The following is a 25,130-nucleotide window of genomic DNA, read 5'->3' as shown; positions in this document are numbered from 1 at the left end:
TGCAAAGAGTAAGCATTCCAAAAGACCCAAATGAAGGCTGTAAGGTTTCTTATGATCTAGCCTCAGAAGTTTTAAAACATCACTTCTGTCTTGTGCTACCAGTAAAGCAAATCACCAGGGCAAGCCTGGGTTCAAGGGCAAGGTGACTGGACTTCATACCTAATGTGGGGCACAGCATGATGCTGTGGGGAAGGGAGGAATACGGGGTGGCCACCTTGTAGACTATCATTATACATTTGTTCTGAATGTTTTGGCTTTTTCCTGCTTTTCTTTTTCTTTCGACTTATTTATTTAAATACTTTGCTTTTGTTGAATTGTCCTTATTTCTGGATAGCTATATTTAAAACTCTGAATTTCATTTTAAGTGTTGGTATAGATGTTTTTCTACTGATGTATGATTAAATACTAATATATGTGGTATTTTAATTATCTTAAAACAAAGACATTTCTTAATCTCTGTTATGATTTATTTTCTAACTCGTGTAGTAATTTATTTTATTTAGTTTTTAAACAGATGGCATTTTTAGCTCTTCTTTCATTATTCATTTCTAACTTCATTGCATTATGGCTAACAACCGTAGTTTGTATTATACTGAAACTCTGGATTTTACCCTCTTTTGTGGCTTAATACATGGTCTGTTTCATAAATGTTTTGTTTCTCTACAATGACTCTGCAGTATAAAATTCCATATACCCAAGAGCTTAAAGTGACTGTCTTTATTTTTCATCTCTATGATGATTCTGCTTATATTTTGCCTGCTTGATGTATCAGTTTCTGAGGTGGGTGTGTTAAAATCTTCAACTAGAGTTGTAGATTAATCTCTTCCTGCAGTCCTATCCGTTGTTGCTTCATGCATTTTGTACACTGTGAGGTGCATATACGTTCATGACGATGCCATCTTCTTGCTCTATTGTTTCCTTTATTAGTACTGTTACTTTTATTAATGCATCTTTTCCCTTATATCATTTGGATTGACTTCTATTTCATCAGCTACTAGGATTATTCCTGCAGATTTCTATGTATTCATTTATTTTCAATTCTATATATACTTCCCACATGGTTATTATATATTTATATTAATCATATACATGTTTGTGAAATTCATAAAGAATGATTATTTTAAGACTAGATGAGTATGAAAAACAAATGAGAAATTTGGGGAATAGAATTTTCAATTTCGGGGTGCCTGGGTGACTCAGTTGGTTGAGCGTCCAACTTTGGCTCAGGTCATGATCTCACAGTCCGTGAGTTCTAGCCCTGCGCTGGGCTCTGTGCCGATAGCTCAGAGCCTGGAGCCTGTTTTGGATTCTGTGTCTCCCTCTCTCTGACCCTCCCCTGTTCATGCTCTGTCTCTCTCTGTCTCAAAAAAATAAATAAACGTTAAAAAAATTTTTTTAATAAAAAAAGAAGAATTTTCAATTTTAGTTCATAGCTGGTATGAACTCTAGATTGGTGGCAAAGAGAAAATCAGTGAGTTAGAAGATAATACATAATGTAACAAAGAGAAACAAAGAAAGAAAAATATGAAAGAGCAGTTAAAAGACATAGAGGATGAATTGAGAGGAGTGAGCGTGAAGTCCGTAACAGCAAAATGGAGGGGTTGATAGGAAAGAACTATCTGAAGAGACAGTGACTTATATGAAGACCGGAGATGAGTTTGCAAGAGAAGTTGTAACTGAGATGTGTGCATAAAGACGGAATTTTAAAGATCTTTATCCTCTTCAAAGAATAGCTGGCTGAGCTCACAGGGAGATGAATAATTGAGTAACCTGTTTTAGCTTGAGCTCTAGGTTAGGAAAAAAGTCTTTCTGAGAATTCATAACCATGGCTCTGCCCTCACACAGGTTGGCACCTGAATTTATACTGTCATGACCCAAGAACCCAGGAGTCAAGAAATTATTATAAAAAGTTGTTCCAGGCTAGTAATACCCTGCAGCATGTAGCAGAAGCAAACACAAAAAACCTCCCTAGAGTGACACACCCTTAACCAGGTTGCACAGGATTCCTACACCTGAAGCTTCACAGAAGATGAACTCATAATCCATAAAATACATGAATAACAACCCACCATGAACAAACATTTACAAAAATCAGGATTAGACCCCCAATTATTTCATGTGATTAAAATGATTAAAGAAAAAAAAAGAATTAAAAACAAGAGAAAAAAATCAGAAAAAATCAAGCAGATGTGAAAAAGATCCAAGTGTCACTTTTAGAAATAAAAAATATAGGCACAGATTGGCTTAATAGAAACTATACCGATCTGAAGAAAAAGTGACTTGGCAGACATATCTGAGGTAATTACAAAGATTTCAGTACAGAGCAATAAAAACATTAACAATATGAAATGAAGAGATATGGAGGCAATCCTGTCATGCAGAGTAAGTCCCAATAATTTATGCAGACATCTCCCCACTCAAGGAGATGGAGCGTAACTCCCCAACCCTTTTGTGTGAGATGTGCTTAGTGATTTCCTTCCAAATGGTGAAGTAGGGAAATGGAGGGAAAAAAGTAACTTTACAGTGGAGCAACTTGACCTCACCCTAATTAATATGAACATTAAGAGGGATTAAGTCCTTTAGACAACATGTAGCCTTGACATGATGTGATGAAAATGGTACTTCATACATCTGTGATCTTCCTCCCGGTCTAATCATGAGAAAAACAAGAGACAATCCCCGATTGAGGAAAACTATACAAAATACTGAAGCAATATTCCTAAAAACTGTGAAAGTCATTAAAACAAGGAACCAAAATAGTGTTTTAGGAGCTACTCAACATAACCTAACCTATCTTAATCAGTGGAGTGCCAAGGTGAACAAAAGTCTGTAAATTGTCATACGTAACATGACTGTGATATGTCAGAATTATAGCATCTTTAGCAATAGAAAAAATACAAGGTCAAATGCTGATAAAAATGGTCTCTATTATCCTCATTCACACATGAAAATAATACTGTAGGCACCTAATAAAAATTTTAAATGTCAATTTTTTCCATGATGATCTCATTTATTCATGCAAAAATTGTATATTTCCAATTTATATTGCTTCCAAAAGTATTTTATTATGTCTATTTCCTCATGAAGGTAGTGGGAATAGCCCGTCCCTGGGTAGAGGGGATACATTGTCTGTAGAGAATTTAAAAGCAATAATAATGCTGACTAAATATTGGTATGCCTTTTATTATCACATATATTGGCAATGCTAAACAGGATTAGCAATAAAACATTCTTCTGTGCTGGACCAAACTATCCCACATACGCCTTCTTCTTCCTTCCCCTAAAATGGCATTGATCTTGACTAATACAACTAATAAATGTAAATAAGTATTGACTGATTTAAAAATAAACACAAGTTTTAAAACACAATTTGTGGGGCGCCTGGGTGGCTCAGTCGGTTAAGCGTCTGACTTCGGCTCAGGTCATGAGCTCGAGGTTCGTGAGTTCAAGCCCTGCATCGGGCTCTGTGCTGACAGCTCAGAGCCTGGAGCCTGTTTCAGATTCTGTGTCTCCCCCTCTCTCTCTCTGACCCTCCCCCTTTAATGCTCTGTCTCTCTCTGTCTCAAAAATAAATAAACGTTAAAAAAAATTTAAAAAAAAACACAAGTTGCAAAAAGGTCAAATAAAATCATTAAAACACAGTAATAGGGAAGGAGAGGGAACATTCAATACATAAAATGTGTCAAGATCCTCCCCTTCTTTAGGGAGAGAATAGACTAGGAAGAGGATTTTAAAAGGGACTACAACTGGGAGTGTGAGAGTTTTAATAACTTCCTATTACTACTCTTCATCATTTAGTCACTGAGGGGGACCTAAAAAATGTTGCAGTTCAGGTACATCCACGTTATTATGTTGCTAGAGACTTTTTAAAAAAAAAAATTTTTTTTAACGTTTTATTTATTTTTGAGACAGAGAGAGACACAGCATGAACTGGGGAGGGGCAGAGAGAGAGGGAGACACAGAATCGGAAGCAGGCTCCAGGCTCTGAGCCATCAGCCCAGAGCCCGACGCGGGGCTCGAACTCACTGAACGTGAGATCGTGACCTGAGCTGAAGTCGGAAGCCCAACCGACTGAGCCACCCAGGCGCCCCAGCTAGAGACTTTGTTCAGCTTGATCTGTTGATCAGATACCAGGCCCTTAACAAAAAACACCCGTATTTTCCCACACTGAATCTTAATGTAATTTTACACATGGCTTCCTAGCTCGATTTTTGCAATGGAAGAGTAGAACGGTCTCTGGGCATCACTGCTTTCCAGTCTCTTACATATGGGTCAGATCATTGACAAGACCTCTCTGGGTGAAAAATTACTTTCTTTTTATTTTTGAGGGAGGAAGGAGGAATGACACATGATTCAAGTTATGATTTTGTATGTAAGGACATTTCTCACTTTAAGAAAACCCAGCATCCCAAATCCAAACTGTTAAAACAAGCTAAGTTGGTAGCACTTACACACAAAAATGCCTGGATTGATAAAAGGCTTCACTTGTGGGTTATTTTTTAAATAGCCATTTAGTCCTTTATGCTTTCCTTATTATGTTTCAGAAAGCTTTACAAACTTCAGGAGTCTATCTACTTTTTTTCTTTTTAAGTTTATTTATTTTGAGAGAGAGAGAGAGCAAGCGAGCGAGCAAACAAGCATGAGCAGGGAAGGGGAAGAAAGATAGAGGAAGAGAGAGAATCCCTAGCAGGCTCCATGCTGTCAGGGAAGAGCCCCATATAGGGCTGAAACTCATGAACGAGATCATGACCTGTGCAAAGTCAAGATGGACACTTAACCAACTGAGCCACCCAGGCGTCCCAGAAGTCTATCTCCTTTATAAGTGGTTTTTAAAAAGTAATAACGATGATAAAAATTGTTTTAAAAAATTAGAAAATACAAATATTTTAAATATAAAAATCATTTGCAATCCCGGTGTTAACACTGCCACCATTCTGCGATAATTCCTCGCAGTTTTTAAGAACACCTTATGTACATATGCTGTGTATAAATTTTTAGAGCCTGTATTTTAACCCTTTGAGTTCCGTGGTGCTGTCGTGGCCATTCCAGGTCGAGCCTCGCGGTGCAGAGGTATGTCAGCGGTCAGCAGCTACAGTTTGTCTTTCTGCCTCGGAGAACCAGCTGCTGGATGCAGCAGGCTCAGAGACACTCCCTCCTTTTTCCTTTCCTGCTCCACCTCCCTAAACTTTCCAGTTCCAACAGCAGATAGTCTCTTGGCCATCTAGCTAGCTCCAGCCCTCCCACACTGGCTTCAAAAGGAAAAAATCCCCTAAGGGTAGCAGTAGCGTCGCAGGGAGGAAAGCTGCCCACTCTCCTGGAACCTAGAGGCGGAGGCCCCCATCTGCACCGGCGGCGCGCGCTCTCGGCGGGCGCGACCCACCCCCGCCCTCCCCCTCCCTCCGCGGGCCCGCCCCGGCGGACACGCGCTCGCCCTCACGGGCGGAGACGCGCCGGGGAAAGCGCGCGGCCGCGAGCTCCAGGCGCCATTTTGGAGTCGCTGTGTGGGCCGAGGCGGCGGGGCCCTTCGCGGTGGCCGCGGCTCGCCGAAGGAGGCTTTCGCAGCTACGAGGGGTCCCGGGAGGAGAACGCGGGTTGCGTGGGACTGAGAAAGGAGGCTTCTCCTGGGGCAGCCAGAACAGCAAAGGTGGAGCCGCGTTGGCGTCCGCCGCGGGACCAGCGCCTCGGATGCGGGCTGAGCGTGGGGGGTCGCGGCGGCGGGAGCGCGAAGCGGGGCTCCCTGGGGGCCTCATGTGAGAGCCGCGGGACCAGCCGCCGCCGTCCTCGGAGCCCGGGGTGGTGCTTGGGGGAAGCCGCCCCCGGCAAGCAGGTAACGGCGGAGGGGCAGGGCCGGAGCCCCGCTGTGACTGCGGGGCTGGGGTGGGTCCGCCGACCTTCGTGGGCGGCAGGGCGGATCGGGGGCGCGGGGTCCCGGGCGCGGCGCCCAGACCTTAGAGCCTGCTTGGGGGCGTTTCCCCGCGATGCCTGCTTCAAAACATGTCAACAAGGCGTGGTGTGAATGCGGGCTCGCGGCTGCTGTCGCCCGGTTTTATTACCCTTGGCAGGGTTGGCGACAGGCACCTTAGAGCTCGCGCTCTGCCAGGCTCTTCCCGGCGTGGGCTGTGCCCGTGCGTGTAGCTTGAAAAAACGAGGGGCGTTAAAGATGTCAAAACACTGCTCAGGGTAGAGCGCGTGAGAAACGTCAGGGAGAGCCAATCCGTGGAGGTGGCGCGGGAGGAGGGGACGTCCCGGTCCCGGAGCCCAGTGGAAAACTTGGCCGCTTGTGAGGAGGAGCCGCTTGGCGCCTGCCTTAGGCGTGGGCAGCGGGTTCAGGTGGGGCTGGCCACGGGGATCAGGAAGCAGCCTATTCAGTGATTGACCTGCGTCTCCAAGCTAAGAGGTTAGATTACCATTACTATTATTTTGTTGCTGATGATGTCCAATTCATTCAGTGAGCCAGATCTTTTAAAGAGTCTTTTTGCCCTCTTCTTTTGAAATATTTATAAAAATGCCATCAACTCCGAGTTATCTACAAATGACACCTAGACATATTTTCGCCACCACACTCTTCGTACCATCTAGTTCTGAGAGTTAATCTCGTCCCACTGTTTTTTTTTTTTTTTTTTCTTGTATTCCAGCCGAAGAATGCAAGTTAATTTTGATATTAGGCAAATGGAAAGGAAATGTGATGCCAAAACAAGCTTTTTTAGAGCTGTGTACAAATGGGCTTTTAAAAGTGCTACATTTTACTAAATGTACAGTTTACTAAAAGTGTTTAATACAGTGATGGACACACAGCTGAAGTATTCTCCACTCTTTCTCTGATGAACAAATTTACTACTACTTTCCGAGGGTATGGAAATATTAAGATTAGTTCAGTAACTCCCTGTGCTGCTCAACTACTCTAGTTTTTCCTCATTAATGGTTTGTTTGTTTGTTTTTCCTTTTGGTGTTTCATAATATCAGTCCCTCACCAAATGCTGTAGTGACCTAAGTTGCATCAATTATTTGGGGCCTAGAAAAGTTGCAATTTGAAATTGAACTGCTGGAGCCTTGAAGAGGTCTGGTTTGGGTGCTCTACTAAGGAAAAGAAATTATAAAGACAGTTTCATTCTTTTTTGAATCTCTGTATTTCAAAATTATGTTTCAGGTAGTCAGAGAAATTATAAGCCACATTATGATTTTGTTCTTTGTTCTTTGACCCATATTTTCTATGCTAAAATTAAGCCTTCAGGATAAGGTAAAGCAGAAAAATGGGTCATAATGACACTGTTACCTCAACCTCTAGTGGGACATTATTACTAGAAGAGATTTTTTTTATATTAAAGGTTATATTGTGGATTATACTACCTTTTCACTAAACACATTACAAAACGTATTCTCAGATTCACAAGTAAGTTTTAATGTTCCATAAAACTACCCTCTTGCCATCACCTTTGTCATTCTGTTTTCTCCTTTCTTCTCTCCTTGCTCAGTAGAATATACATCATTTACTTCACTTCATTTACATCATCCAACTCACAGATTTGGAAGTAGGATCAATGAGGAATTCATTGCATACATGCTGAGATCTCCTGGGCAGATTTTAACAGCAAGAAGGGCAGGAGGCTTTGCCGTTTTGTTTCCTTCCAGCCCCCAGTCCCCTTTCACAAGTTTTACTAGCTATTGGGTAAAGAGATCCCACAGAGATCTATTTGGTTAAGAGTCATACACATACACATCCTTCATCCCACACAGGAATCAAATTCTTATACACAGGTATGCCAGAAGAAGGGAGTTGGAGCCACAAGCCATCCTTTTCAAAAGCTATGACTCCAAATCCAAACTACCACTCTGCCAGAACTACTCTGTAGGTGTAAGTGTCGCAGGCTCTAAACCAAAGGGCTACTAGTGAGTAGTCTGCAATTACCCCCCTTAGTTTGCAATACTTACTTTTCCAGATAACAAATCAAAACAAGACCTGTTTGTCTGATTACAGTGTAATTCATTGACGTTAAAAGGAATGTGTATGAGATAGATAGGGGCACCTGGGTGGCTTGGTGGTTAAGTGTCCAACTCTTGATTTCAGCTCAGGTCACGATCTCAACGGTTTGGTGAGTTGGAGCCCTACATTGGGCTCCGTGCTGACAGCGTGGAACCTGCTTGGGATTTTCTCTCCATCTCTCTCTGCCCTTCCCCTGCTTGTGCTCTCTCTGGCAAAAAAAAAAAAAAAAAAAAAAAATTCACCTGTAATGCCACCACTATTATCCTACTACTGTATTTATATAATATGGTACAGTATAATCCCACTTAATTATGGTTAGTTACTACCTTAGTGTGGTGAATCCAGTACCAGTGTGTGTTTCTCACATATAACCATGTGTTCTTGTATTTTCTCACACGTTTCATTTCTTTGTCATACACTTTAAAGTCTTTAATACTGGACTACTTTCCTGTATTTGAGTTCAACATCCTCTGTCTCTTTTTAAGCCCTACTACTGTTTAATTCCTCACAAGAATCCTGTGTGTTATTATCCCCACTTTACAAAGTGAAGCACAGGAAGGCCAAATAATTTGTTCAAGGCCACATAACCAGGGAGAGGTAGAGCCACAATTCAAACTCAGGGAGCTTGATTCCAGAGCCCATTCTTTTAACCATACTACTATTTTGCAATAAGACTGTTTCAGAGAAACAAATGCAATGAAGATCATACAAATACACAGAATAAACATATACCTATCATTCGGATATACAACTTAGGGTAAACATTGCCATACTAAGAGATGTGTTGGAAGAAGAAACCACATTTCAGACCAAACCATGCATAGTAGGGATGGGTTTGCTTATCTTAAGTAGAGATTGTGTCTGGCAGTAACATATTACAGACTATTCAACGTGGAGAGATCTATTGGCTACTTAATTCGTATCTTCTCTAGAGATTCCTGGGACTGTGGTTCCTTGGATTCAAGAACTCAAATATAGCAGGTATCCTTAGATGACTTTTAAGACAGCTTTAGCAGGTGTCACTGTAGGGTTTTTTTTTTTTTTTAATATTGCTTTTAGTTGACTATAATTTTTGGTTTAGTTTCAAAATCATGATATCTCTCCCTCCCCCTGCCAGTAGTACAGTATAAACACAAATGTTTAAAAATACCTGTATAGAATTTGTAAAACAACAGCTGGTCTCCACTGGCACTTTTCATTATATTTTGTTTTGATATTCTTGAATTACTGGTCCAGTTCCTCATGTTTGTGTTTGCTTTTATAAACATACATATATGTATCTCAGTGGCAAAACGAATGTTGGATTTATTGCTATTCAAAAGTTAAGTATGAAAAAAATGATGCATTTTTCTGAATAGGATGAAACGAGGAGGAAGAGATAGTGACCATAATTTATTAGAAGAAGGTACTGCAGAGAAATCTAAGAAACTGAGGACTACAAATGAGCAATCTCAGACTTGTGATTGGGGTAATCTCCTTCAGGACATTATTCTCCAAGTATTTAAGTATTTGCCTCTTCTTGACCGGGCTCATGCTTCACAAGTTTGCCGCAACTGGAACCAGGTATTTCACATGCCTGATTTGTGGAGATGTTTTGAATTTGAACTGAATCAGCCAGCTACATCTTACTTGAAAGCTACACACCCAGAGCTGATCAAACAGATTATTAAAAGACATTCAAACCATCTGCAATATGTCAGCTTCAAGGTAATACTTTAAATCCTTCTTTTAAAAAATAAAGTATATTCAGTGGCCTTTTTTATCCTAAGCGAAAATATGTTCTCATGTTTTTAAAATATTGCCTTTTTAGAGAAAGTTCTTAATGATTTAGAATTATTATATACATTAGAGGCTGCAGAGGGGCACCTGGGTGGCTCATTCGGTTAAGCATCCGACTTCGGCTCAGGTCATGATCTCGCTGTTTTTGAGTTCGAGCCTCGCGTTGGGCTCTGTGCTGACAGCTCAGAGCCTGGAGCCTGCTTCGGATTCTGTGTCTCCTTCTCTCTCTGCCCCTCTCCTGCTCCCAGTCTGTCTCTGTCTCTCAAAAATAAATAAACATTAAAAAAAATACTTTTTAAATCATTTAGAAGCTGCAGAACTAATTCCAGCTGTTACTTTTATCATAATTTTAAAGTTATTTTTTTATTTTTATCATAATTATTCATAATTTATTAAAAGAACAGAAGCAGCTACTAAATAAGCATAAATCATTTACTAAAGCTGTCAGTCACATTGAATTATTTTGAATAAGTTTGAAGAAAAAATATACAGTAAAATAAATAAAAAACGTGAAGGGGTGCCTGGGTGGCTCGGTCATTTGAGCATCTGACTCTTGATTTTGTTCAGGTCATAATCCCAGGGTTGTGGGATCAAGTCCGCATTGGGCTCCATGCTCAGTGTGGAGCCTGCTTAAGATTCTCTCTCTCCCTCTGCCCATCTCCCCTGCTCATGCTCACTCTCTTTAAAAAAAAAAAAAAAATGGAGATTATGATTGACTAAAACTTAATTGCTATTACTGTTTAATAGAGACTGAATTCTGCTTATTGATGGCTTTATGATATGGGGTTTTCAAAGAAAAAGGAGATAAAAAAATGTTTTTAATGTTTGTTATTGAGAGAGAGTGAGTGAGCATGAGCGGGGGAGGGGCAGAGAGAGAGGGAGACACAGAATCTGAAGCAGGCTCCAGGCTCCAAGCTGTCAGCACAGAGCCCAGCATGGGCTCGAACTCACAAACCCCATGACCTGAGCTGAAGTCGGATGCTTAATCGACTGAGCCACCCAGGCATCCCTAAGAAATTTTATGTAAAAGGTTTAGATGAATATATTTTAGAGAGAAATAGAAAAAAGGACGTGGAAGAATGCCAAAGAGAACCGTTTGTTTCTTTTCATTGCCAGAAGGGACATACTGGAATTCATGCAGTGATGAGATAACTGAAGTGGGGTGGCTTTTTGAGATGTCTAGAGTAGTTTAAGGAATCACAGTGGTTTATAGGAGTACAGAGGCTTATAGTATTTTGTTTTGGGGATGAATAATGGAATGTAGGCATGTTTACTAAATCTTTAACCTACCTGATAATTTTTGAAAAGTAACACATGAATACCTGATTACCCATAGCTAGCATTTATTTAACAGGTCACATTAAACCTAGATAAAGCAGTGGTTCTTAATTCAAGTTCTTTGCCAAAACTAGTCTTGTCTGCTCTCATATCATTCCTTCTTAGATGGAGATTATTTGTAATGTAATAAACTAATAACTGTTTCTTCTGTAAAATTAAGGTTACACAGAGAAATGTAAATATATGCATAGGTAAATGGTGTGTTCTTTTCTAAGGTGGACAGCAGCAAAGAATCAGCTGAAGCAGCTTGTGATATATTATCACAACTGGTAAATTGCTCATTAAAAACACTTGGACTTATTTCAACGGCTCGGCCAAGCTTTATGGATTTACCAAAGGTATTTGCTGGTTTTATGTTGTTGGCAGTTACTGAGAAATCCGATAGAAGCCCTGCCCTTGTAGTGGTCATTTCTTGTAGTGACCATGGGAGTGTAAGAAAAATAGTATACATAATGGAAAACTAGTTACTATTTATTTAGAATGTCAGGCAATGGGTGTTTTAATAAAGCTTTTCCTTTTTCTGATCACCTTGTGCTTCTTGATGGGAAAAGTTAAAGAGTGAGTGAATTTGCAGAGGATTCAGCAAAGAGATGTACTAAAAGTGACTAAAACTGAGAAGCAAATTAGGAAAAAGACATATAGCAGCTCCTTTTTGGACTTTCAGAGCAGATTTGTGAAATTACAATCAAAGAAAAGTAGACAGTGCCAGTAGTGAGAACAGGTATAGCTTATTTATAAAATCTTCTGGTAATTGTGTATAGATTTATTCCTGAGCAAATTTAGTGTACTTGGATTACTTTACAGATTTATTTATTTATTTATTTTAACTTTTTTTTTTTTTTTTAATATATTTTTGAGACAGAGAGAGACAGAGCATGAACGGGGGAGGGTCAGAGAGAGGGAGACACAGAATCTGAAACAGGCTCCAGGCTCTGAGCTGTCAGCACAGAGCCCAATGCGGGGCTCAAACTCACGGACCGTGAAATCATGACCTGAGCCGAAGTCGGCCACTTAACCGACTCAGCCACCCAGGCACCCCTTTACAGATTTTATTTAAAGAAAGCTTTTTTTTTTGGTGAACAGTGAACTATTTATGTTCATATATATGTTCTAACATGATCCTGCGTATAGTAAGATAGTGTCTCTAATAACTAGACTCTTAAAATAGAAAAAAAATAAGTGCATTTTTAGAAGGCAGCTGATAAAGGCCTCCTGAGTATGTTAACTAATATTGGGTAGGTTAGCATGCAACAGTAATTTGAAAGGTTTTTTTCAGAGTACACTGCAAACTAAGATATAGATACCCCTTTACATATCTAACAGTTTAATTTACTAGAATGATTCAGGAAGAAATAGTACTAAATTGAGTGTGTATTATAACTCAGGTAGTTATGGAATGGAATATTTGTAACAAATGTATCACCAGTTGATTTCAAAGTCTTAATTGGTGTTTAAAAAGGTTCTTTAAATACATACATTTGAGTTAAAATGTTTTCCTCCTATAAAATAAGGGAAATAGGTAAGAGATTCTGTTCAGCATTTTAAGATTCTAAGTACATGAGTCAGCACTGAGGTTCTTGAACTTAATGTGCATAAAAATCATCTAAGAAACTTGGAAATTTTGGGTTACATTCCCTGTTTCAAATTTCCCCTTCCTATGAGACATCCAGGAGATTCTTACTAAGTCAGAGCACTGACTTACATGGTATAGTAGCACCTTGTTCAAGCTTCATATGGGAAATGATATATTTTGAATTGATTTTCTGTGTACATACCATAGTTAAAAAAACAAATAGATATGGTATATGTAAAACATACCACATGAAAAGGTATGCTGAACAAATTTAATTTCCTTTTTTTCTTGTTACTCAAGATTACCATTATACAGATCTAGTACTAGTACTGTAGTTACATGAAGTAGTTTTGTCTTTGGGAACTATGATGCATCTGGGATGGCTTCCTTCCTTATTAAATGGGCCTAAGATGTTTATGTTGTTCTTCACCTCGCCCCCCCCCCCCCCCCCCCATTTTGGCTCTTGTAGAAGATTGAAGTAGGGTGTTACTGTACCTTGGAAGTCCTGGAAGAACTGTAGAAAACATGAAAGAAGTATATTTGACCTCAGATAAATCTGAGGGAAATGGAAAAAAGAAGGCAGGGATGCAGTCATGAGGATGCAGTCATGAGTATACTAATGAAATGGGACTGTACAAGGTATAACTGAGTTTGAGGTGAAAATATTAGAAAGAGTTAACATTTAAATAGGCAAAAAGTTACCTAATCAAAATTTAAGTAGTTAACCAGTTATTTAATTGTAGAGGAAAATTAAGTTAGTGAATGTGATCATGCAAATGGTGTTTCTTTGTACTTTCTTGGCTGTTAGCTTGCCCTCATTCCTTTTCATTGCTGTAGTGAATTTATAAAGGTAAGTGGAGGGTGAGATTGGTTATGTAGAGGAAGGTGTCAGAGCATATGTTGACCTCTCTTTCCTACTCCTGGATCCTTCGTCCATTGGTTTTAGCTGATTCCACGTTACATACTCTGACCATGCTTTAATTCCTGTTGCCCTACAGTGGTTCCTTGAGGTCAGATTCTGTGTCCAAAAGATAATTACATGTATATAATAAATGGAATAATAATTGGTATATTTGTGGAAAAATACATTAAAATGAATGGCTTGAAAATATTGTAGATAATTTAACATATTTAAAGGAGTTTTAAACTTGGAATTTTATTAGGTATGATTTTGCTTATTTTAGAATCAAATTTTCTGTGAGCTTTTTTGTTTCAAGTGAGCCTGAGTTGATATTCTAATTTCTAATGATTATGCTAGTAATTTTATTACTATTTTAATGGTTAACTATCAGACCAAAAAAGAATGCAGTTCAGTGTTACAAAACACTGGAGGTATTCTCATCCCCGATTCTGTAATTCATCTTTTTACTTTTTACTTACCAGTGATTATTGTGATTTAGAGGCTTGAAATCTCATTTTGCTACAGGTAAAAAGACTTTTCTCAAAGATAGCAAATAGTCACCTCCCTTTTTTACCATACCCCCAACAACAGAGTGAAAGGATGCTACCCCTAAAACAGTTATGGGATACATCATTAGGATTCAGATGAACTATATGTGAACTATATGTCTTATGTGAACACCCCCTCAATTCTCATGTCTGAAAGTTGAAACTGTTTCCATTTTTTTGCTTTTTAGTCTCACTTTATTTCTGCACTGACAGTAGTGTTTGTAAATTCCAAATCCTTGTCATCGCTTAAGATAGATGATACCCCAGTAGATGATCCATCCCTCAAAGTACTAGTGGCCAACAACAGCGATACACTCAAGCTGCTGAAAATGAGCAGCTGTCCTCATGTCTCTCCAGCAGGTATGTTGTGTTTTTTGCCAGGTAACATTTTACTAAAATGGACTGATGTATTTATCGAATTAAAAACTGATCATTAACCTTGAGGGTGGGTTAATATGATTATTTCATCCCTTTTGCATAAACATTTTTAATGTCATGATACAGTAACATAAATTTCTGTAGCATTCCTAGCCTAGACACTTATTTTCAACTTATTTTTTACTCTTACTTGTCAGCTTGTGTCCAAACTGTGTTAGAATATGGATTAAAAAAAAAAAAAGGACAGTATTAGATTTGCCTGAGGTGCCCTTTAGATAATATAGAACTTTGTTTAATTGTAGTTGAGCCAGCAGGGTAGGTTTTGAATCAGAGCAATCTCATAATTGCTTTTCTTCTCACTATGTAGAGGGAGGAGAGTTGTGCTGAAGTTGCCACCTTAACATTTTGCAAGATAACCCTTTTCCTAACTTGAATCTTGGAGCCAAGAACCCATCAAATGGGGAATAGCATTGTGAAATCTCTTTCCAACTTTTCTTATATAGAATTTTCTAAGCATTACTGCATTATTCAGTTTCAGATTATTTAAATTCCAAATAGTTTGTATTATAAAATAAGTATATTGGGGCGCCTGGGTGGCTCAGTCGGTTAAGCGTCCGACTTCAGCTCAGGTCACGATCTCACGGTCCGTGAGTTCGAGCCCTGCGCCGGGCTCTGAGCTGACAGCTCAGAGCCTGGAGCCTGCTTCCGATTCTGTGTCTCCCTCTCTCTCTGCCCCTCCCCCGTTCATGCTCTGTCTCTGTCTCAAAAATAAATAAACGTTAAAAAAAAAAATTAAAAAAAAAATAATAAAAAAATAAAATAAGTATAAACTCACACTTGGTATTATTACTTTCTGATGCTTCACTTCTGACACATCCTCCCACTGTTGACATCCCTCCCAGTCTTTTGGCTGTGTTACTTGGGAAACCTGTTTTTAAAAGACAGTGTTAAATCCTTGATATCTTTACAAAATACTTCCTACCTTCTTGCCATGACTAAAGCCCGGCCTTCCCCCAAGAAAGTGATTTCTTCTTGGATGGAGATTTCTTAGTGTTCTCTGTCTCCTACAGGGAGGGTCTTGGTGACAGGAATGGCTGGTCTATTGCAGTATTTCCCTAGCTGCTTCTGCCACTTCGAGATTTTTACTGAAGGTGATAATCTAAACAGTCTGGAACTTAAGAAGAATGGACTTTTGGCAGTTACTTCTTACATGACCTTGGTCACATTTTCTATCTACTGTACGGGTTGCTATGGAAGTGAGGTCCATACCTTGTAGCTTCATACTGTACAGGGTCCTTCGTATCCTCACCTCCACCTGTCTCTTTAATCTTGTTTGCTACTCATTCATGTGTAGCTTTTACTTGAGTCCTATAATAACTAAGGTTCTTTGTACCTGTGTGTGTGTGGTTAGTACACTGTACCTTGTGGAATATGTTTTTTCTTCCCACTTCTTCATCTAGCCAAGTCCAGGCCAGCCTTCAGAATTCAACTCAGATGATCTGGTTTTGTTCTTATTTTCTCCTCTCTGGTTTGGAACCACCATGTGTTGTTTCCATAGCACTCTGAATGTAACTTCAGCACTTCCCACACTATATGAGAGCTTTTGGGTCTCTGGGTTCTCAGTGAGACTATGAGTTCATTATTCTTTTTATCCTGGTACATCTCATGTTCATTTACTTTTATTAAATATACACATCAATTCTGATAGGGTAGTATAAACTTGCTTGGTCTTCCCTCATCGCTTTTGGGCAAGTTGTTCAGGAAGGGAAGGGAAATGAAAGAGAGCACCTGAAATACTTTTAAATTTAAGAGTATAACCTTAGACGATTATAATTTAAAATTTAATATATTTGCATATTTACTTTCTATCCATATTTTGCATATTGGGACTATGCAAAACTATTTCTTTTTCTAAGTTGAAATCAAGGGTTTTTTTTCTTTTCTTTAGTCACTGAATATTTTATCAAACTTTTCTCCTATTTTATATAGTCCTTATAATTGTCTACTGCTTGATGTTTAGGCACCATTCAACGCTAGTGACTGTTGACTCTGATACCATATTATGTCGTTTTCCTTCTTCTGTGATTGTTCCTACCATTTCTTTTGGTGATTTCTCTTTTCATTCCTTAAATTTTGGTGTTTCACTGTGTTCTGTGCTGAGTCCTTTTTTGTTTTACTATGTAAACTCTGGGCTGTCGTCATCATCTGTTGTGTCAGTTACATTCTGTATGTTAATACTTCCCACTTACAGTGTCTCTGGAACTCCAGAGCTATGTGTTGAGCTGCCAGTGGCCCAGTTCCTCTAGAATGTCTCACTGGTGCTTCAGATGAATGAACTTTCTTCTCCCCCTGTCTAAATCTCTTGCTTTTTCCTTTGTGCTATCTCAGTAAATGGCTCCATCCATCTGGTTGTCAGGGACCTGACAGACATCCTTGATTCTTCCTACCCTTCCTTTCTACATCCTTTCAGTCTCCAAGGTCTGGTCATTCCATCATTGAAATAGGCCTTGAGTCTACACTGTGGACTGATGATTTATTCTGATCCCCTTCTATTCATATTGCTAAAGCTCTAAGCTGCAGTGTGGTAGTATTTGGAGTTCGGTTGGGAGATAGTTAGGTCATGAGGGTGGAGGTCTCATAAATGGCATTAGTGCCCTTATAAGAAGAGGCAGGAGAGAGATGATCTCTTTTTCACCATGTGAAGTTATAGCAAGAAGGTGGCTATCCGCAAGCCAGGAAGAGTTGTGGTCCTCATCAGAACCTGACCATTCAGATTGGACTTCCAGGCTCCAGAACTGTGAAGAGTAAATGTTTATTGCTTAAGCCACCCTGTTTGTGGTATTCTGTTAAGCAACTTGAACTAAGACACTCTGCCTTCTTCATCTCCACTCTTACTCCTGTAGTACAGGTCTCTATAATCTTTGTGCAGTACCCTCTTACACTGATTTCCTAACTGGCAGCTTATTCTTCTGTAATGTGATTTCTATGCTACAGAGTAATCTTTCTAAAATATAAATCAGGTATTTTTCTCCAGTTTTCTTCAAATGTTCTCACTATGCTTTAGATAAGATCCAAACTCCTTACTGAGGCTGACAAGGTCCCATATGATCTAGCCCTTGCCTCTCTATGGGGCTTCATCCTTTAAGATGTTACCTTACTTGCATACTGTATGTTGACCTGAAGGCTTGGAATGCTTCAGTTCTTGGAATGCTTGTGTTTCTTCCATGTGTGGGTGTTCACACAGGAAATAAAGTTCACTTTCCTTCTCCCCTATCTTTTGCCCTAGCTTGATCCTTCTAATTCTTTATGTCTCACTGTGTTAGTTCTGGGAAATCTTCCCTGATCCCCTTGCTAGGACACCCAGAGCATTCTTGTTTAATTCTCTGCTGCCTGCTATTATGATAAGGATGTCTTGTTCATGTTGCATCTTTACCATCTTAGCACCAGTGCTTGACACTCATTATTAGTTGAACTAATGAACATTTAGTTACTTAGTGTTCTATGTTGTTGGTAAGCCAACATTTGTCTTATAATTCTTTTAAGGTTGGTATGTAAGTATCTACATTTTTGCTGTGATTTAAAAAATGAACCATTTTGGCACGAAGCAGTTTGCTTCTATCAATTTCTTCCATAGGACAGATGGTAAAGTGGAAGAAGTAGATCAGAGGATCCAGATCTTTTTTATATACAGCTTTTTGCTGTATTTTCTTCTAAATGAGTTGTGTGAATTTACAATAGTACCGACAATGAATTTCTATATACTTTTTAGCATGTATCAGTGTTTTATTTCTTTTTATTGCCAAATAATATTCCATTGTATGGATTGTACCACATTTATCTATTGATCATTTGATGGATATTTGCATTGTGTCCACCTTTTGACTGTTATGAATGATGCTGCTATGAAAATTCCTGTGTAAGATTTTGTGTAGATAAATGGTTTAATTTCTTTTGGGTATATACCTAGGAGTGGAATTGCTGAATTATATAGTAACTGTTTAATTAAGTTTCCTATTGCTGCATAACCAACAACTACAAATTTAGCACGTTAAACCAGCACTCATTTGGTAGTGTCACAGCTCTGTAGGTCACAGATACAGCCATTGCTTAGCTAGCTTCTCTGCTTAGCCAGGGAAGCTGTGAGTCTGACTTCTTTTCTGAAACTGGCCAAAGCAAACTCAGCTTTTAAAGGGTTCATGTGATTAGATTAGAACTGCCTGGACAATCTTGTTTTAAAGCCAACTGTGCTATATAATATAATCATGGGAGTGGTATCTCCTCACATTACAGGTGCTGGGGATTAGGTTGTAGAATCTGGGGGACTTGGACTTTTAGAATTATGCCTGCCACAACTGCTTTAATAGTTACTAAATGATATCTCAGTTTCTTTTATTTGCATCTTTGGTTTCCATTCCCTGTGTATTTATTTTCTTTTTATATCAAGTTTTATAAGATTGCAAAGAACAGAAGTGCTCAGGTTATGAAGGTTTATTTCAAAGTACACAGAAACCTTGTAGAGAACAGAAACTTTGTAGTGGCTGAATAGTAAAGCACAGATGTCTTTTGGTGACTCTTACACTGGTGATTCAGTTTACCTCTTTACTGATTCTGTTGCCTATATTCTCCTCCCACTGCTTTTAAGCTTTGGCTTATTGGTGCCTCTGTCTTGTCACTTCTCAAGCAGTAGTTAAGCACATGAACTTAAGAGTCACTCAGTTTGTGTTTGTCTTTAGTTGCATCAACTTCAAAATAGAAATAATTTATTTTTCTAGATTTTTGAGTATATTTAGTACCTGACATATCATACTGTACAATAAATAATAGATAATATGATGTGTGTTTTGTTCCTACCCTTGTTTCTAAACACCAGAAAGAAATGGTTTGAATGGGTCATTTATCAAGTACTATAGGCTGTCTGGGGTAGAATTTTAGTATTAGGCCATTTCAGAAATCAGATGCTGACCTTTGGTAAGATCTGCTTGATAGGGGTTTGGGCAGTTCTGAAGCATAGCATGGCTAAGTATAGGGACCATTTATGGAACTGCTTTCTGGATATGTTAAGAATTTGTTAGTTATAATTACTATTTCCATTAATGTGAATTGGTTACCTTTGACTCATTTATCTAGTGGTATCTTGGTATTTTTTTCTGAGAAATTTGTTAAGTTTATTAGACACTATTAAGCTGTTAAAAAAATTTTGCTCACTTGATAGAAATCTTTTGTTTTTTTTTAACGTTTATTTATTTTTGAGACAGAGAGAGACAGAGCATGAACAGGGGAGGGTCAGAGAGAGAGCAGGAGGCACAGAATCTGAAACAGGCTCCAGGCTCTGAGCTGTTAGCACAGAGCCCGATGCGGGGCTTGAACTCACGAACCGCGAGATCATGACCTGAGCTGAAATCGGACGCTTAACCGACCGAGCCACCCAGGCGCCCCGATAGAAATCTTTTTTAACAACCTTTCAAATGTTTTATTTAGTTACATAGATTCTTTTATGTGGCTTTACCTTTTTTTCCTTTTTAATTAGAATTAAATTTTTAATTTCCAAAAATGTCTTTTGGCCTCTGTAGTGATGATCATGTAATTTTTCTTGCTTAACCTATAGGTTTGGTGTTTGTAATCAGTTTTTAAAAAAAATATAACACTGTCCATGCATTACTGGGGTAAACGTTAGTTATGGTACATGTAGCTAATCCTTGAACAACATGGGTTTGAACTGTGGGTCCATATACCTGTGGATTTTTTTCAGTAAATACAATATTATACTGTAAATATATTTCCTTTTATGATTTTCTTTTCTCTAACTTTGTTGTAAGAATGTAGTATTCTTATTGTAAGAATGTAGTAAATATATATTGACTGTTTATGTTATCAGTAAGGCATCTGGCTAACACTAGGCTATTAGTAATTAAGTGAGGAGTCAAAAGTTATACATAGATTTTCAACTATACAGGAGTCAGTGCCCCTAACCCCTGTGTTGTTTAAGGGTCATCTGTATTTATTAATAATTTATAATTGTTGGAACACCTGGGTGGCTCAGTTGGTTAAGCGTCTGACTCTGGGTTTCGGCTCAGGTCATGGTCATACGATTTCATGATTCGAGCCCCGCATTGGGCTCAGCACTGGCATCTGGAGCCTCCTTGGAATTCTCTTTCGCCCTCTCTCTCTGCCCCTCCCCTACTCGCACTCTCTCTCTCTCTCTCAGTAAATAAACTGTAAAACAAATTTATAATTGTTGTAAGTTTATAAGTGAGCTTTATTTCTTTTTATGGTATCAGGTTTAGAATTAGTCTCATTTTCTTATAGACAGATTTAGTAGTAGGTTTTTAAATGTGACTTTCTGCTAGTTCAACCGTATAACTAAATTTTAAATTGTATAGCTTTATGATAGGGAAATACGGTAAAATTTTGAGACATGCATTTGATTAAATTTTTTGAACAGGTGATGAACTCGTACAAAAATTTGTAAATAATTAGACACTATTTCTTCCTAGGTATCCTTTGTGTGGCTGATCAATGTCACGGCTTACGTGAACTGGCCCTGAATTACCACTTGTTAAGTGATGAATTGCTGCTGGCTTTATCTTCTGAAAAACACGTTCGATTAGAACATTTGCGTATTGATGTAGTCAGTGAGAATCCTGGACAGACACACTTCCATACTATTCAGAAAAGCAGCTGGGATGCTTTCATCAGACATTCACCAAAAGTGAACTTAGTGATGTATTTTTTTTTATACGAAGAGGAATTTGATCCATTCTTTCGGTATGAAATACCTGCCACCCATCTTTACTTTGGGAGATCAGTAAGCAAAGATGTGCTTGGCCGTGTGGGAATGACATGCCCTAGACTAGTTGAACTAGTAGTATGTGCTAATGGCTTACGGCCACTTGATGAAGAGTTAATTCGGATTGCAGAACGTTGTAAAAATTTGTCAGCTATTGGACTAGGGGAATGTGAAGTCTCATGTAGTGCCTTTGTTGAGTTTGTGAAGATGTGTGGTGGCCGCCTGTCTCAATTATCCATTATGGAAGAAGTATTAATTCCTGACCAAAAATATAGCCTGGAGCAAATCCATTGGGAGGTGTCCAAGCATCTTGGTAGGGTGTGGTTTCCAGACATGATGCCCACTTGGTAAAGACTGAATGATGTAGGGCATGATGAATAGCACCTTTACGTTAAGAATACTGTATTATAATAAGAGTTTATTTCCTGTAGTTCTGATGTAATTCTGCTATTTTGTGGCATGGAAATTTGATACCTGCATTGAATATATAAGGATTGTTTATCGGAAGACCCATGGACCAGTTTTGGTCAGAAAACTTCTTCTGTTTCTTTAGCCTAACAGCAGTCAAATCTCAGAAAAATTTATTAAACTGTGGTTCAGATCTGAAAGTAAGTCAATTATAAAGATGAAACATTTTACAGTCTGAAAAAAACAACACCTGTATATTATAATATCCGAGAAGTAAGTACTAAGAAGTTTTCCAAATGTTATGTTCTCTATGCATTTTTTTTTAAATGTAAACTTGACATTTTAGGGTCTTTAGTTATACATACACCTGTTATAAGGTGTTTAATATAGCTCAGGACAGTGAGCATTTTGTGAGAAAAATGGAGGCTGTATCATATTGAATGAAAGAGATTGGTTGAATGTTCTCAAATATGTTACAGAGCTCTTTGAAGAGGTATGTATAAGTAATTGGATTTCTTAGAAAACTGGTATGTGTCACACAATGGTTATTATAGACAGATAATAAACAGAGCCAAGATCAAATTAAAAGAAAATAAACAGAACAGAAGTGAGGCAGTGTTTAGTTTTGTATAAACTTTCAGGTTTGCTCTATAATCTGCTAAACCATATAAATTCTCTTCTGTGATATGTTACTATGTATGTGACACTTTGAGGCATCCTATGTAAAGCAAGGAATGCTTTGCCAGTTCTCCTTGGTTTTGTTTATCTTTGTTTAAGCTAGGTTTGAAGTATTACACAGTAATTGAAATGAAAAGCTTATCTATTTAAAAAAGCCAAATTGAAATAATTAAAGGTAGAACTTTAAAATGTTTATAAATTATTTCCATGAAAGAATATTCTCCAGTGAATTTTAGTGATGGTTCATTTTCCCGTTTTGGAATTAAATAGTTACGTAAGTAGAATTTTCAAAAATCATAAAAGGAGCACTACTTGTTCAGTATAAACAAGTGAACTTAAAAGAGGATATATTTAAGTTCATAATCATATTTTTGAGTAAATATTGCTCAGTGGACTGGAAAATTTTAATAGAAAAATGTCTGCAGTTTTGTGATTGTTAATTTGGTTACAATGCTATTTTATATTATTTAAGTTAGGTAGCATTTTTATTACTTTCATATGAATAATGGTAAAACATACATTGCTATAAGAATATTAAGTTTGGGGCTACATTTAGTTTTTTTTGTTGTTGTTTTTGTTTTTAGATATTATATAAGCTTTGATTCTGAGCACTAGTGCTAGTAGATATTACCTTCCTAAGGGAAATTAGAAGTGATTTATCCCCAATGGAATAATACAGTAATGCTTGAAACTTTTAGAAAGCATCTTGGTAATAATGGAAGCTAACAGTCTTACAGATCTAATCTATTTTTTAAATAGATCACCTTCCTAAGAAAAAAGTAAAAGGTGATTTTGTACCTAATTTATACTTTTCAAAAGTCATGGTGTTCCGGCCACATGTAAATGAGAAGAAAAAAGGCTGATCCAAACTGGGAAATTAAAAGCAATTATTGTAATATTTTCCCATTACTAAATAGTTAAAAAGCTTTGTACAAGAAATACATGTGATAGTGGATGAAGCCTTTTTTCCCTTGAACAACTTTGGAAAATGGATTTGACAGTGCATAATCAGTTCTACTAACCAAAGCTTTATTCGGAAATTTACTTTTTTGTACAAATTGAATTATATAATGCTTGAAATACTTTAAGTCACTTTATAAGCAAAATGCATAGCACTTACTTTGTTTATACTGTAAAGTATATATGTTAAATGCTTTTATCAATTTGAGAATAAAGATAGTTACTAATGCTGTTGTATTATTAATAGTTTTTAAAAATGACACTAACATACATATTTGGTTTTCCAACAAGTTAAACTTACAGATTTATGGGTTTAGTTTCAAATTTATATTTGATGAATACAATGTTTAATTTTGAATAAGTTTATGGTAGGATGACTGTTATAAAGATGTAAGATAAGGTAAATGAAATCTATTCTTAGAAATAAGTTCTGATGACTAAAGTGATAGGAAATAAAAATTGGCCATGAAATGTAAATTTATTTTTCACATTTTATACAGAAAATGGTTAAATTAAAAAGAATAGGCTCTTTGTTTTTAGAATAAGAATTTATAAAACAGATTATTTTGAAATAGAATTCTTAGTCAAAGTCCTTTGAACCCAGGTATCCTTTTCGTAGAGAAATGTTTTATATAAATTCCTACAATCAGACTAGTTCTTAAACTATTGAAATTATTTTCATTTCCTGTATTAACAGCTTCCAGAAGCTAACTTCAATTTCTCTTGGTAATCTGGGCTATTTTAACAATACTATCAGGAAAAAAAAAGGCATGACTAAAGATTAATCAATTTATTGCATTCAAAAATAACTTTTTATATTTATGGAAAAGCTTAGGATAGATGGGAGGGGTTGATGTGAACAAGGCTTAGGCCTGAACTAGGTCTTTTTTTTTTTTTTTTGTTAACGTTTTTATTTATTTTTGAGAGAGGGAGAGGCACAGAGTACGAGCGGGGAGGGGCAGAAAGAGAGGGAGACACAGAATCTGAGGCAGGTTCCAGGCTCTGAGCTGTCAGCACAGAGCCCGGAGTGGGGCTCGAACCCATGAAGGGTGAGATCATGACCTGAGCGGAAGTCGGACATCCAACCAACTGAGCCACCCAGGTGCCCTGTGACCTAGGTCTTGTAAGAAGCTGTAAGTCACCCCTACCCCATACGTAGCTGGGAACAATCTTTGCAGACTCCAGCTTCAGTTTATCTGTGGTTTTAAAGTTATCAAGCAGCCAGAAAAACCTTACCTGCTTCCTGACACCCAACCTTACTTTAAACATAAGGACATATCTTAGGGCATATAAAATGGACACAAAGCCCTTTACTCCAAAAGTGAACTAAAAGCTTATCCTTAGAATAATCAGTCAAGTAAAAGAATATAAGGGTAATAGCCTATCTTGTTTTAAGTAGGGGAAAGAAAATGTAGCTAGGAAAGTTTGAGAGCACAGGAAACTATTTGGACAATGGAAGGTATATAGGCAGATGCTGGAAACAAACTGGCCAGCCCATTTGCCTTTGACTCTGAACAGGGGAAAAGATGTGTGGTAGTTTTGGAACACTGTTCTTTGTATAACATACCAACAAGTTATTTAAAAAAAATAGTCATCTTAAAGGAACTGAAGTCTCAGATTATAAAACTGAAGTTTACTAACTTTTTTTTTTTTTCTGATTTCAAAGGAGCCAATATTGAAAGTTACAAATACTTAATGTTTAGTAGTTTTAACGTTTGGACCATTTTCCTGTATGTGGATATTAAAATATATTTGATGACACTTTATGGGTCTACTTAATACTAGCCAGAATTAGTAAG

At 37.8% G+C, this 25,130-nt stretch overlaps 1 protein-coding gene across 1 annotated transcript; it reads left to right on the top strand.

Moving 5' to 3' along the window:
- Nucleotides 1-5,486: 5,486 nt before the first annotated feature.
- On the top strand, nucleotides 5,487-23,559 carry FBXL3 (F-box and leucine rich repeat protein 3). The gene is made up of 5 exons (XM_042928279.1): nucleotides 5,487-5,827; nucleotides 9,340-9,688; nucleotides 11,314-11,436; nucleotides 14,309-14,480; nucleotides 20,993-23,559. The coding sequence occupies exons 2-5, from the start codon at nucleotides 9,341-9,343 to the stop codon at nucleotides 21,634-21,636; spliced, it is 1,287 nt and encodes a 428-aa protein (XP_042784213.1). The 5' UTR covers nucleotides 5,487-5,827; nucleotide 9,340; the 3' UTR covers nucleotides 21,637-23,559.
- Nucleotides 23,560-25,130: the final 1,571 nt, after the last annotated feature.

Source organism: Panthera leo, chromosome A1, assembly GCF_018350215.1.
Source record: "Panthera leo isolate Ple1 chromosome A1, P.leo_Ple1_pat1.1, whole genome shotgun sequence".
NCBI lineage: Eukaryota > Metazoa > Chordata > Mammalia > Carnivora > Felidae > Panthera > Panthera leo.
Note: the sequence above shows the minus strand (reverse complement) of the source record. Positions and strands in the feature narration are given on the sequence as shown.